At 41.6% G+C, this 15,438-nt stretch overlaps 2 protein-coding genes across 2 annotated transcripts in view; both read left to right on the forward strand.

Annotated features, from left to right (window-relative positions):
• Positions 1–1,147: 1,147 nt before the first annotated feature.
• Positions 1,148–2,412, forward strand: cga (glycoprotein hormones, alpha polypeptide). Its single transcript, XM_056295392.1, has 3 exons — positions 1,148–1,247; positions 1,610–1,794; positions 2,338–2,412. The coding sequence occupies exons 1-3, from the start codon at positions 1,157–1,159 to the stop codon at positions 2,410–2,412; spliced, it is 351 nt and encodes a 116-aa protein (XP_056151367.1). The 5' UTR covers positions 1,148–1,156.
• Positions 2,413–3,107: 695 nt separating this feature from the next.
• The window catches only part of znf292a (zinc finger protein 292a), a 29,013-nt gene continuing 16,682 nt past the window's right edge, over positions 3,108–15,438 (forward strand). Inside the window, exons 1-2 of the mRNA XM_056296068.1 lie at positions 3,108–3,257; positions 5,554–5,708. Of these exons, the coding sequence (XP_056152043.1) occupies positions 3,108–3,257; positions 5,554–5,708 (305 nt within the window). The remainder of the gene's footprint in view (positions 3,258–5,553; positions 5,709–15,438) is intronic.

The raw sequence follows: 15,438 nt of genomic DNA on the forward strand, positions 1-15,438 counted from the left end.
TTTGCAATTATGAAACCATGCAGTAGACAGGGATTTCATATTCATCCTTGACATTTAAAATGTTTGTGGTGGACAGATGGATTCACTTGAATAATGAGCGAATATCCATCCAGCTGTGTCAGAGTTTCTAACCATAGATCCATAACTGTTGTCACTTTTAGTTTGGGTTATTTATTTATCTATTTGTTTGTTTGTTTATTTTTTCTTTCTTCCTGAAGCCAATGTGTCATGCAGAGATCCTGGTGCAAGTTTGTGATAAAGCCCAAACCAGCTGGTGATTGAAAGCAACAAGTATTTTGCAAATAAAGCCATTAATGTGATTGCATGGATATATATGCACACTATCTGATCTTGCATTTGTAAATCATTTTCTAACTCCATATTCTTTAAAGAAGTCATTTAATTTTCATACATTATTCATTCTCAGGGGGATTATGGGTTCCCTCGTTCGTTTTAATAAGAAGCAAACATCCGTTTCCTTCAAACACAATACCTCTCACTACTTGAGTGCGTTTTCTCAGTCTGGCCTCATGACATCTTGTCCATCGGAGATGCAGTGAAATCCGAGAGGTGATTTATACTGAAACATAGTACATGTTACTTCATGTGCTTGATGAGATTTGCTGTTCATTTGACTGCATGTACGCAAAATGACCACGAAAATCATAAGCTAATGAGTCACGTTCCCTTGTCATGACATGGTAGTTGATAACTAACCTCAGTTACCTAGTAACAACCAGCCAGGGATTAGAGGCAGCATTCATAGTCAGGATGGAAGGAGGATGGGAGTGTGTATTGACTTTCCACTGTGAGTCCCGGTGCTTTTTTGTGCATTCAAAGGATTATATGAGGCCAATGAGTCAGCGAGATCGCTGATAAGGTTGGAGGGTTTTTTTTATCTAATCCCACCAGAGTATATAAACTGTGTTACGCTGGTATAAAACTGCAAGGATTGAAGCAGTTGGGTCACCATCAAAAAGGCTTCCAAGATCGCACGGAGGCACTGAGGGGTAACTTTGTGTGAAGGTGGCATTATCTTCATCTATGTCTTGTTTCTTTGCACATCTACAGATATTCAATTTTGCTGATAATTTTAGACATTTGTTTTCTTGTCTCTCTCTCTTTCCCTCTCTGTTGTTAGGTAATTGCTCCAAGCATGATGGGATCGGTGAAATCAACTGGACTGCTCGTTCTCTTGTCTTTTTTTTATATCACCAACTCTTACCCAAATAGTGACATGTCTAACAGTAAGATGTCTTTATAGCACTTGCATAATAATTCACCCCTTCAAAACAAAACGTACCGCTTTCTAAGTTAGTTCATGTAATTCTCCCACACTCACTAGTTGTGAAATATAAATGACTCGCAATTATATGTGCTGTAACAACTGTAGGCTATGGCAGGTTATTTATTGGAGCTTTGCACTGACATAGTCCCACTTGACATTTCAACCAACCTGCTCCAAAGTATGCACTGTACTGAGACCGACTGGGCTCCACATTTTTAGTTTAAGGTCTTATGAATAATGTAGTTGGCCACAATGTCACAAAATGCTCCTCGATTGCTATTTCTAAGTTTTGGATCTTTAACCCCTGTTATCATTCCTTAGGGGGCTGCGCTGAATGTACACTGAGAAAGAACAGCCTTTTCTCAATTGATCGGCCAATTTATCAGTGCGTGGGCTGCTGCTTCTCTAGAGCATACCCTACACCTCTAAAATCCAAGAAGGCAATGTCAATCCCAAAGAACATCACTTCAGAGGCATCATGCTGTGTTGCAAAGCACAGCTATGAGGTACAGTCTACAAAACCCAACAGCAGTATTTTTTTTAATCCTGCATTGATAGGGAAAAGGGAGGGTGCAGGGAGAAGGTTTCTAAGTTTGTGCAATACAGTTTAAACAAAAGACTCAAAAATAAAATGCACCAGCTTGCTAGGAGTATGGAGACAAGATGTGCCTACACAGTAGTTTACAGAAATGAAATGTTGCATTAAAATAAAAAATCTGAATGTTGTTAACCTCAGGGGAAAAAAATTGAATAAAGAAAAATGTCTGTCTTTTTCTTTATAATGTCTTGCTATAGTTGCTATTAGTTGGTGCAATATGGAGACAGAGAAGTTAGGACAGCCTCGGGATCCTTGTTTTTATCTAATTATTTTGTTTTATGTATGTATGTATTATGTATGTATGCATAATATATATATGCATATTATGATATATTATATGTATATTGTGTATATTATATGTATGTATGCATATATATATCATACATTTTATGATAGGGGATCTTTTTAACACTCACTGTTGATTCTTCCTCTACATCTATCCATCTTGCAGATGGAGGTTGCAGGCATAAGAGTGAGGAACCATACAGACTGTCACTGCAACACCTGTCACTTTCATTGGCAATAAAAGCTGGAAACTGGAGTTGATCCTGTAGCTCTCATTTGCAATGAATCTTGACAACAATTAGTGTTTGTTTTAATGTGTTAAGCTTGTTTGTCTTTTTGAAATATGTTGTCATTCTTATACACGTATACTCTTATACACATGCCTGAAATGGCTTTTGGTGGGGGTCTTATTTCTGTGTGATCTGTAGCTAACTAAACTTTGTCAATATTATACGCTATATTATAGATCGGAAATCCATTAAAATGTGTTTACAGAGTCTCCTTTTCCATGAAATGTTTTTACATCAAAAGTAAATGTGTCTGTGTGCATCTGGGATAATTGCTTGGATAATTAATTGGAGTAAAACTGGCATGATTTGGGGATCAAAGTTGGTGCTCAAAGCCTTTGTCCTCATTAGTTTGATCTTCAGCCATAATTCTGACACACATCAATCAAGTTACGTCTTTGGCAGGCACTAATTTCTCCATCCATCGTTTTTAAAGAGCTCGGAGTCGACTTCGTCGTGATGAGACCAATGTCCGTTGCCAGTGGAGATTGTGATCTTGTGTCTTAATGTAAGGTCATTGATGCTTTGTTGACATTATGTGAATGTGGAGCACACTCTGTGCTCTCCCCTCCCCCTCCGGCGCGTCCGTGCGTGTGTGCGCGTCTGGCAGCGTAACATCTGTGCGTACGCGGTCGTGATTGTTGTGAAGATGGCGGAGGGGGAGACAGAGAGGGAATATGACATACGAAAAGCTGTGGAGGGGCTCCGAGAACGGTTCCAGGGTTTGACCACCACGCTGAAACAAAGTCCGGAGTCGCCGTCGGAAGCCTCTTTGCATTTCTGCCAGGAGTTTTGCCAGGTGAGCGGGTTTTCCCGGCTGCTCATCCCGCAGCCTGCAAGAGCCCTTCTCGCTTCCTGGCCGATGATGCGCGTGTACGCTCTGCTACAACAATGTAGCTAAACTGCTAGCTAGCTAGCAAGCTGCCTGGCCTTCCGAGATGGAGGCGGTGGGGGTGGAGGGGAGAGGGGGGGAAAAAACAATTCCCCGCGATTTTAGTTATTCTTTTTCATGATCTTTATAAGTGACTCGAGTTTATTAGCAAAGCGCGACAGTTCCCGGAGGACAAGTCATACAAATGTGTGCGCACTGTGTGTGCATTACACGTATTTTCCAGGCCAGATTGCTAAGATTAGATGAATGCTGCTAGCTGGTATGCAGGGTCCCCTGTCCGGTGGTCATGCTGTGCAAAAAAAAAAAGGGATAGCTAGCGAAATTTTAGTGGATGAATGCATTCATATGCATTGCATTATTTGACTTTAGTTTTTTTTAAATGTCGTTCAATCCTCTCAACGAATTGCATATGTGCTCATGTTCAGATTTTAGCTTGCTGGGTAAAATGTGTTACTTTTGTTCAACTGCCTCATTGTACGGAAAGATAAATGCTTTTTTACAAGGTGCTAGCCACCAGGCCTCATGGACCAATTAATCAATGTAAGCATATATTCGGAAATACACTTGTTAGCTAGGTAGCAAGCAAAAAATTGTATATCTCCATAAAATCCCCGATCCCACTGTTTGCAGCTGGCTAAACCAACGATTTGAAAGGGAAAGTGTGTCATTGGTCACTGACTCCATTACACATTCCCTTCATCAATTTGCTTTGACCACGTAGCTATATATCATGCGTTGTCCATATTGCACACATTTGCTACCGTTGTTAATATAAGGCAAGACCCTATTTGAATAACACAAAGTGCTTTATTACTATATTGACTGCAGTATTTGAAAGCCTTAATTGTTCATCCGATTTAATTTTGACAAAGGAGGGCACGGTGATTTTACATTCGCCTGGGTGCCATGGCAAGTTCTGTCCAGTTCTGCTGTGATGTGATGGAGAGTTATGTTATAAGAAGGCAATTCAGTTATTACAAGATCTTTCAGCAAGAATAGATGTTTGTAAAGTGTGTGCGTGTGCGTGCGTGAGAGAGAGAGAGATGGGGTATTGAATGGAGGTGAGATCCAGCATTAAGACATTAGAAAGGGAAGGGTAAAGAGGAAATATGAGCAGGAGGTTTATTTCTCAAAAGACTTCACATGAACTGTAATACATGAACTGCTATACTTTAAACTCAGCAGCAGTTCGAAAATGATGTTTTTGTCTTAACTTTTTTTGTGTAGATTACAGGACAGTTCATCTTGTGAACTGTGAATGTAGAAAGCTTAGTATGTGGTAGTTGTATTTTCTTTAGCACCCATAGATGCTATTTGACCCCCCCCCCCAAAAAAAAGAATAGGACCATGAGCAATTGAATCTCAACAGACTTCCCTCTTAAATTGAGTTTGACATTTCTGTCAGGTTTTGATGCCTTAAAATAATGGTAAATTGAAAAGTGATGTGATACCAGTTGACATTGGAAATTGGGGTTGTTACGTAGTGATACGATTTTACTGTATTTGTTCTCATTAGTTTTGATATTTGCTATCATGGACAAAGGGCTAAGTGTCTGCTGGCCAAGCTTTTGTGAATCAATATTTTTTTAGGGGCGTTACCAACCAAAGTGTTATTATTGTAACCAATGTATTAACATTATTTAACAGTTATGTCACAGTAAGTCATAAAAGAGATCTTAATCTACAGAACTTTTAATTTCAAGTATTATCTATCTATCTATCTATCTATCTATCTATCTATCTATCTATCTATCTATCTATCTATCTATCTATCTATCTATCTATCTATCTATCTATCTATCTATCATTCTTAATCTACAAACCTTTTAATTTCAAATATTATCTATCTATCTATCTGGCTATCAATCATTGCGACATCCTTGCAACAAAAACGTTTGGTGTTGCATGATTTTAACATAGTTTATGTCTTACTGTTTGGAGCTTCTTGTGTCCGTATCATTTCAGCAATCAGTTATATCGATAACTCCCTCTTATAAAACTCGGAAAGATGCGAAATCAGCAAATGGAAAATGCTGTAGATTTAGGCTATTTTTTCTGTTATTGTGCATAAACACTAATTCTGGATTAAAAAAGAACAAACAAAATAAAACAATTGGAGTTAGCTGTCTTTTCGTTGTGACCAATTGAAATAAACAGGCATTGATGGACTAACAGCAGTATTTTAATTTAACATTTTTTTCAGGTCCTTGTGGAACATGTGGGACGTTGGAAAACTGATGAGTACCCACTGCCTTTGCTGGAGGTGTACACTGTGGCCATACTGAGTTTTGCTGAGGCCACCTCCTGTCTCTCCTCCGAATGTGAAAACGTGCCACTCCTACTTGAAAAGTTAGCACTGTGAGTAATGTCTGTTAGATGGTTTGTTTGAGGCTATATTTAAGAAGTTCCCTCAATGTCTGTTGTAGCATGGAATTTGAACATGTACCAGTGCAGGATGGATATGTCCAATGTTCACGGGCAGAATGTTTTTAACTTCATTTGAGCCTCTGTGACATCAATCCCTTTTGTTTCCATATAAGTCAGATAGAGCATTAGCAAGAAATTGTTTTTATGGTGACGAACGCTCACTTGTCTAGTATTAACACCTCATTTATACCTGGTGGAAACATGCATCCAGATAAGTTGTTTGGATAAATGATGAAAAATGCATATTAATGAAGGATGTAAATGAACATAGCACACGTTGCAATCGTAACAGAGTCATATCTGCCAGACCACCTCTGAAGATAGTCTGACTCATATTTTGATCTCAGTAAGAATCAACTAGTTGTAAACATAGTACACAATGCTGGTGATAGTACTGCCCAAGGTGTAGAAATGTCATCTAGGGGGTGCAACGACACAGTCAACTCACGATTTGGTTCAATAGACAATTCAGGGCTGGCGGTTCGATACACTCACAGTATATTCAACAAAGTAAGACTGAAAACAAACGTAAGATCTCACCGTTTTTATTTATCCCTTCTTAAGCATGTAACAGCCAATTTCAGCACCTCGGCAATATTTTGGCAAGTGTGTGATTCCAACTTCGTGCGTGTTTGGAGAACAAAACTCACCATTTCCCACTGGCGGTTGATGATATTGGCTGTGATGGTTATGTAGCTTGGGTAGCACGAAAGGCTTCTTTTACCTTTATCTTCACATCCTCATACATGGCATGAACTACATTTGCTGATATGTATAGGGGAAGGAATGTGATATTTGGGCTCCGGTGTGTTGACAAGTTTTTGAAGTCCTCAACAGCTGAAAAATGTCTTTGGCAATAAAAATGCCGATGCTTTGTGTTATCTCTTTCACCCCCTGACTTGATGCCAGAAGTGGTGCAGCAAATGACTCCTTAAGAGTTGTTTTGCCTTTTGCTAATTTAATCAGCGGCGACTGTAGCTTGTGCTTATGATGCCATTGTAGATGGCGGAGCATGTTAGTCTACGTTGAGACTGCAGGCAAAAGTGACCCAAATCTGATTTTATTTTTTTGCCCACATGTGACACCGATTAGATTTTTCCTAAGCAGTGTGAACACACAATCCTGGCCCAAATCTGATCTTTTTGAATCCGATTTGGTCCACTCTCATATGTGGTCCTAAATCTGATACAGGTCTGATTTCTTTCTCTCTCTTTTTTTTTTTTGCAATACGACCTCACTCTGACCAGCCATATCAGAGTTCGTGTGACTTTTGTGTCACTCTAGATCGACATTCGTCACAATTCCTTGCTGGTGGGAGTCACGTGATTACAAACATGGAAGACAGCTGCAGTTGAGGTAGTCAGTAGAGGGACAGTGAGGTGTTAGACCTCATAAGTATTTGGGAACAATTATTAAGCAAACAATTATGAAAAGAAATGCCAATCAATGACTAATCTTTAAAGAGATATTGCACTGTGATACAACATATAAGTAACTTTGTAGGCCAACCATAGAAAGTTGAATCTGTTCATCTGGACACAACGTTTAATGAGAGAGAAAAGTTTCATCACTCATCTAAGTGACCTCTTCAGTCTCAACTGACTATGGTCTCTTTGACTCCCCGTTCAAACCAGGGCTGCTCCCCATCAAGGATGTGCACATCTTCATCCTTGAAAGAGTGGTCCCTGGCTTGTAGATGGGTGTAGACTGTGGAGTCCTGGCTTGACGTGTCAGCTTTTCTGTGTTGTGCCATCCTCTTGGCCAGTGTCTGTTTGGTTTCCCCAATGTACAAGTCACGGCAATCCTGCCGGCACTTAACAGCGTACACTATAATGCTCTGTTTGTACTGGGGGACCCAATACTTGGGGTGCACCAATTTCTGGTGCAGCGTATTTTGGGGTTTAAAAGCAACTGAGACGCGGTGTTTCGAAAATATGCGTCTCAACTTTTGGGGAAACTCCCGCCACATACGCAATCACCACTGGTTTACGCTTAGGCAGCTGTTGTCTTCCTCCCTTCGATTGGCTGATGCACTGTTTGGGCATCTTACTGACTTTGACAAACGCCCAGTTAGGATAACCACACTTAACCAGGGCCTGTTTAATGTGGGATTTCTCCCCTTTCTCGGCCGCTCTGTCAATGGGGATGTTGTCAGCCTAGTGGTAGAGCGTCCTGATGACTCCTAGTTTGTGCTCCAGCGGATGATGAGAGTCAACCCTTAAGTGCTGATCAGTATGTGTAGGTTTATGATAAATATCAACATTCAAATGTCCCCCTTCACCACAGTACAGATGGCCGTTGTAACTCTAGTTAATCCTCGTGGCAATTTGCATATTAAATCGATCGTTTTTGGTCATTATGCCACTGTATTTTTTTATAAGGGTGGCGATACCTGCTGTCAGTTGAGACTGAAGACGTCACTTAGATGAGTGATGAAACATTTCTCTCAATAAACATTGTGTCCGGATGAACCCATTCAACATTCTGTGGTTTTCTTACAGGATTATTGAGCATGCATCAAGACATCTGTAGGCCAACTTTTCAATTATCAATGAGGAAAGTGTAATAAAGCAAAATTGGCTGCTATTAACAATTCTGATGATCTACATCCTGATGAAACTGATGATCTACAACCTCCTGTAGAAGAACTGAATGCCATCCTCTGCGACTGAAGTAGTCAACGTGATTATCTTCAGAGGCAATGACGGGAATCGCTCTGGTGCACTGTGGGAAACCCCACTTCGTTCGGAAGCCTTGTGGGCACTTCCGGAGGTTATCTCCTTGAGGTAACTTAATGTAGTCAGGCATGAGGACATGGCACACCGCCTTGCAAATCTCGTGGACAATCAAGCAAATGGAGGACTTTGCAATGCCAAAACAGGTTAGACAACGTGCGATAACCCACTCCTGTTGCCAGCCAATACGACCCAACTGCTACATGCTTTCTCAGGGAGATGGGTCGTGAGAGTCTTGTGGAGAGGCGCTGACAGATGTTAAAAGTAGGCCTTGCCATCCTGAAATTTTGGCTGAAATATGTTAACAGTGAAGCTATTTACATCATGATCCTACCACTCCTGGCTCTGACTCCGCATCCACACATACCTCTGTACCGAACTAGCAGCCATTGCTCGGCAAAAAGCCATTAGAAATTTGGCTTTCATCCTCTTCTTCGTTATCATCTGCTTCACAAATTCGCTGGCTTCCACTGTACATCAACTTATAAATGAAACCGTAGACGCTGACTTTGGTGGCCTCCATGTTTACTTGCGTACCACAGCGTGATGCATGTGATGTCTGTTATTGTTCTTTTGCTGAGGGCGATGAACTGAGGGTCACTTCAGGACCATGACCAATTCACACTGGAAACTGATATTGGCCACATTTTAAAAAATAATGTGAACAGCCAAAAAAAAAAAAAAAAAAAAATCAGATCTGAGCAATAAATCTGAATTGAGCACTAAGGCTTGCAGCGTGAACGTAGCCTTAGTGGTGTTAGTCATAGCGCACTGGCAGAGCTTGCAAACAGTCTTTGTTCAGCCCACACTTGTCCACACATTTTCTTGCCTCCGTGCTGGAATACCAAAATTATGCCATACAACTGACTTAAAAGTTTGACGGAGCATCCTCTCTTTCCACCCCCTCCTCAATTTTCTCGCCAACATATGATCACAACAGCCAGTGACCATCACGTTCAAAGACAGGTCAGTCAAGCAAAACTGAGATTATGCCTACTGCACCCTCTTGCATTAACATTGATAAATGATAGACATCCTCTGGGAGTCACAATTTAATTGACTTGATATTGTGATCAATTTTTCAACTTCACAATGTCTATCGTCATTTTTGAATCACGAAATATCATGCCATGGTTCATTGTTACACTCCTAATGTGATCCCTGCAGCCAGTAGTAAAAGGTGCCATTTACTCACACTCGCCAAATTCTGGCACAGCAGTTGTAAATACAATTGTAACAAAAAGACTCCTGTTAGCTCCTCGACATAAAAAAAAAACCCTTCACAAAAAAATTCACTTGTTTTATTTGAATATTGTTTTTGATGGCAATAGACAGACTTAACATCTTTCCAACAATTCACCTTTGTGTGCACGAAAAATAAAATGCAATTGCACAGATACCAAGTGTAAATGTAAAGATCATAATCGGATTGTTCATTTTCCAGATTAGGTATTTAGATACAGATGGCATGTAAGTACCAGGTGGAATTAACATTTGCATTTAGATGGAATCTAATTGGTAGATTAGGCAATCTTCTGGTGCATGAACACTGGAGTTTTCTTTTACAAGCTGTTTGATACAATTTTTTTGCCTTAGATGAACCCTTAAAACTGTAGTCCTGAAGAGCATCACTTTTGTTTAACTTTCTGACACCCATGGTGATAGTTTGAATTATGCTGCACTTCCTGGAGATCCAGACAAAAAGGGTTGCCAATGCTGTGTGTCAACACCTACCCCGCTACTGAAGAAGTAAACTTGGCTGAACCTGAGTTTGAGCTATTTGATGTTGTCGTATCGGTTGGTAATCAGAATCAGAAACACTTGGTCATTCATGCACATGAAATGAAACAAAACATAATTTCCCCCAGCCCACAGCAGTGCAACACAAAGACAAAAACACATATCTAAAAACTGCAAGACCTACACGAACACATATATCCAAACTAACACATACAGTGCATCCGGAAAGTATTCACACCCCTTCACTTTCCCCACATTTTGTTAGGTTACAGCCTTATTCCAAAATGGATTAAATTCCTTTTTTTTCTCATCAATCTACATACAATACCCCATAATGACAAAGCGAAAAAGGTTTTGTAGAAATTTTTGCAAATTTATTAAAAATAAAAAACTGAAATATTGCATGTACATAAGTATTCAGACCCTTTACTCAGTACTTGGTTGAGGCACCCTTGGCAGCGATTACAACCTCAAGTCTTCTTGGGTATGAAGCTACAAGCTTGGCACACCTATATTTGGGGTATTTCTCCCATCCTTCTCTGCAGATCTGCTCGAGCTCTGTAAGGTTAGATGGGGAGCGTCTCTGCACAGCTATTTTCAGGTCTTTCCAGAGATGTTCAATGGGGTTCAAGTCTGGGCTCTGGCTGGGCCACTCAAGGACATTCACAGACTTGTCCCGAAGCCACTCCTTTGTTGTCTTGGCTGTGTGCTTAGGGTCGTTGTCGTGTGGAAAGGTAAACCTTCGCCCCAGTCTGAGGTCCTGAGCGCTCTGGAGCAGGTTTTCATCAAGGATCTCTCTGTACTTTGCTCCATTCATCTTTCCCTCGATCCTGACTAATCTCCCAGTTCCTGCCTCTGAAAAACATCCCCACAGCATGATGCTACCTCCACCATGCGTCACTGTAGGGATGGTATTAGCAAGGTGATGAGAGGTGCCTGGTTTCCTCCAGACGTGATGTTTGGCATTCAGGCCAAAGAGTTCAATCTTGGTTTCATCAGACCAGAGAATCTTGTTTCTCATGGTCTGAGAGTCCTTTAGGTGCTTTCTGGCAAACTCCAAGCGGGCTGTCATGTGCCTTTTACTGAGCAGAGGCTTCTGTCTGGCCACTCTACCATAAAGGCCTGATTGGTGGAGTGCTGCAGAGATGGTTGTCCTTCTGGAAGGTTCTCCCACCTCCACAGAGGAACGCTGGAGCTCTGTCAGAGTGACCATTGGGTTCTTGGTCACCTCCCTGACCAAGGCCCTTCTCCCCCGATTGCTCGGTTTGGCTGGGCGGCCAGCTCTAGGAAGAGTCCTGGTGGATCCAAACTTCTTCCGTTTACGAATGATGGAGACCACTGTGCTCTTCGGGACCTTCAAAGCTGTAAAAAAAATGTTGTACCCTTCCCCAGATCTGTGCCTCGATACAATCCTGTCTCGGAGATCCACAGACAATTCCTTTGACTTCATGGCTTGGTTTCTGCTCTGACATGTACTGTCAACAGTGGGACCTTATATAGACAGGTGTGTGCCTTTCCAAATCATGTCCAATCAATTGAATTTACTAGAGGTGGACTCCAATCAAGATGTAGAAACATCTCAAGGATGATCGGTGGAAACAGGATGAACCTGAGCTCAATTTTGAGTGTCATAGCAAAGGGTGTGAATACTTATGTACATGCAATATTTCAGTTTTTTATTTTTAATAAATTTGCAAAAATTTCTACAAAACCTTTTTCACTTTGTCATTATGAGGTACTGTATGTAGATTGATGAGAAAAAAAAGGAATTTAATCAATTTTGGAATAAGGCTGTAACATAAAATGTGGGGAAAGTGAAGGGGTGTGAATACTTTCCGGATGCACTGTATATCTAAACAAAAACAAAAACAAAAAAATCACTGTCCAGGAGAACAAACACCAGCCAGGATGACTGTCCTGAAAAAGTCCTCTAACAGTCTGCCATATCTGCTTATTGGGCACAAAACCTTCACTTTTTCAAAATCGACACTACGTACCTCACTCATCCTTCCACCTTTGGCTAATGTGGGGAAGATGTAAAAGACTACATCAAACATTTTTTACTGGGAAAGTCCTACCTGATCGTAACTATTAAAATGAATAGCTACAAAAGGGTTTGTGATTTGGTTAATCATAGGTAAGCTAATGGGCTCTATTTTCATGAAACTTGGTGTAGGTGCAAGTGGAAACACAAGTGCACATGGGTGTGGCAAATATAATAGTTTGTTGACCCGAGATGCCACTTGGAAACAGTTGGAAAAGAGGTTGGATTATGATATTACATTATAAGCAGGTGGAGTTGTGGTGGGCTTGACATCATATCAGCTCTTTTCATACCCTGTAAATGTACTGTGGCATAGCTTGTTGTCATTTTCGTAATGGAAGGAGAGAGAAGTTTATTAGATCCGCTCTGCATTACTCCTCGATTAACTTGGATCTATGAAATCCCGGGGCAGTAAATTTTTGCCTTGCACTGCCAACATCTTCCAATTATATGCTCCATTCCCACAGATTGTGACAAGACAAAATATACTTTTGAAGCAGTATGCAAGAAGATCATGATTCAACAGCCTGGCTGACACAACTTACAAATTGACTTCAGTGTTCTCATGTTGTGGACAGGCCTACAGAGATTGGCAGTGAACACACAAGTTTAGTCTAGAGTCTGACACAGGGGTGGATTTTCACATCCTGATCCTGTGACTCAATGAAAAAATTATGTCACTTCATCCCGCTCACTGTATTGATAATAGAATTGACTCCCATCCCACTGAGAATTATGTGCGAGTCCCATGACCCATGGGATTCCAGATGTCAGGCTCTAATATAGACAATTTGTACTAGTGAATACATCTGTCTGAACCATAGAGACATTTCCCTTTGTCAAGTTAGGTTGGATTTTCTGTGTCGTGGTGAGCTCATTCTTTGATTCACATCAAATTTTAACAGCCACATATTGATGTTGGCTCATTGCACCTGCGTTTGTGTTTAAACATGGTCTGAGCCAGCATAGGTACAAATGCAAGCCAGAATGGACACCAAGTTTGTACTGCACCAGCAGATCTGTATTTAAACACTCCCAGCTGTGCCAACACACCCATCTTGGTGCAGATCGGTTCCTTTCAAGCTCCAAAATTACATGAAAATTGTTTACTACAACTACTACCACTATTTTCAGCTACTCCCGTCAGGGGTCACCACAGCAGATCATCTGTTTCCATCTCTTCCTGCCCTCTGCATCTTCCTCTGTCAAGCCAACCACCTGCATGTCCTCCCTCACGACATCCATAAACCTCCTCTTTGGCCGTCCTCTTTTCCTCTTGCCTGGCAGCTCCAACTTAAGCATGCTTCTCCTAATATACCCAGCATCTCTCCTCCACACATGTCCAAACTATCTCAATCTTGCCTCTCTTATTCGTCCCCAAACCGCCCAACCTGAGCTGTCCCTCTAATATACTTGTTCCTAATCCTGTCTTCTTCGTCACTCCCACCTGCATGTCCTCCCTCACGACATCCATAAACCTCCTCTTTGGCCATCCTCTTTTCCTCTTGCCTGGCAGCTCCAACTTAAGCATGCTTCTCCTAATATACCCAGCATCTCTCCTCCACACATGTCCAAACTATCTCAATCTTGCCTCTCTTATTCGTCCCCAAACCGCCCAACCTGAGCTGTCCCTCTAATATACTTGTTCCTAATCCTGTCTTCTTCGTCACTCCCAACGAAAGTCTTAGCATCTTCAACTCTGCCACGTCCAGCTCTGCCTGGTCTCACTACCATCTTGGATACCTTCCCTTTAACTCTTGCCGGTACCCTTCTATTGCAAATCACTCCTGACACTCTTGTCCACCCACTCCACCCTGCCTGCACTCCTCTTCACCTCTCTTCCGCACTCCGTTACTTTGAACAGTTGACCCCAAGTATTTAAATTCATCTACCTTCATCACCTCTATTCCTTGCATCCTCAACTTTCCGCTGTCTTCTGTCTCGTTCATGCATATGTATTCCATCTTGCTCCTACTAACTTTCATTACTCATCTCTCTAGTGCATACCTCCACCTCTCCAGGCTCTCCCCAACCTGCTTCCTACTCTCACTACAGATCACAATGTCATCCGCAAACATCATAGTCCACAGAGACTCCTGCCTGATCTCGTCCGTCAAACTGTCCATCACCATTGCAAACAAGAAAGGGCTCAGAGCCAATTCTTGGTGTAATCCCACCTCTAACTTGGACCCATCCATCATTCCTACCGCACACCTCACCGCTATCACACTGCCCTCATACATATCCTGCACCACTCTTACATACCTCTCTGCCACTCCCGGCTTCCTCATACAATATCACACCTCCTCTCTCGGCACTCTGTCATATGCTTTCATTCAATCCACAGACACAATGTAACCCCTACTGACCTTTACCTAATGACCTGAAAATTGTATATCTAAAGATTTGCATTTCACCGGTAAAGGCTGAACGGTTCTGCACACAGGGGAAGAAAAAAAACAACTTTCCAACAGCATTTCCATTAGTGCACAATTTGGCATGGAATGGTTCCAGATTCTGCTCATTTCTTGATATTTGGCATCATTTGATAACTGCTGAACTCGGCCAGATTGAGCCAGTGGGAGGGCTTAAAGGGAAAATTTTCCTCTCATAATGTGCACTTCCAGGCAGTACTGATGGGTCTATATTGTCTATTACAACTTGAACTGCTGTGGTGTAATTCATGGTTAGAGAAAACGGTCCATGTTCAGAGCACCTGTCCTGATACAACATGTGCCAGCAAGCATTGCACGAGGACACAACACTACACACACCGGCACAGCCATATTGCTTCTAATACGGCCACACTCTTGAAAAACAAAGTAGTGTACAACTTGAAGGGACAAAATATTGCTTACCCACGGCTCACTCCTGTTTGATGCTATGGTTTATTTGTTCCAACAGAGAAACTCAAGAAAGCCCAGGGATACAGTTTCTGTTGGCATTATTGGACAGTTTATATACCGACACCACCAGTCACTGAAGGTTCTCAGCGGCTCCGGCAGCTGACTAACTACTCGCTTAACTCTGGCTCGCTGTAGCTGTCTGTACAGCCACCACATTGGCAGCCCCCACCTCTCTTTGTTGGATTTCCTCCATGCTGTAAATGCTAGATTCTTCCAAAACATCATCAGTGTCATCA

This window comes from Lampris incognitus, chromosome 16, assembly GCF_029633865.1.
Source record: "Lampris incognitus isolate fLamInc1 chromosome 16, fLamInc1.hap2, whole genome shotgun sequence".
Taxonomy (NCBI): domain Eukaryota; kingdom Metazoa; phylum Chordata; class Actinopteri; order Lampriformes; family Lampridae; genus Lampris; species Lampris incognitus.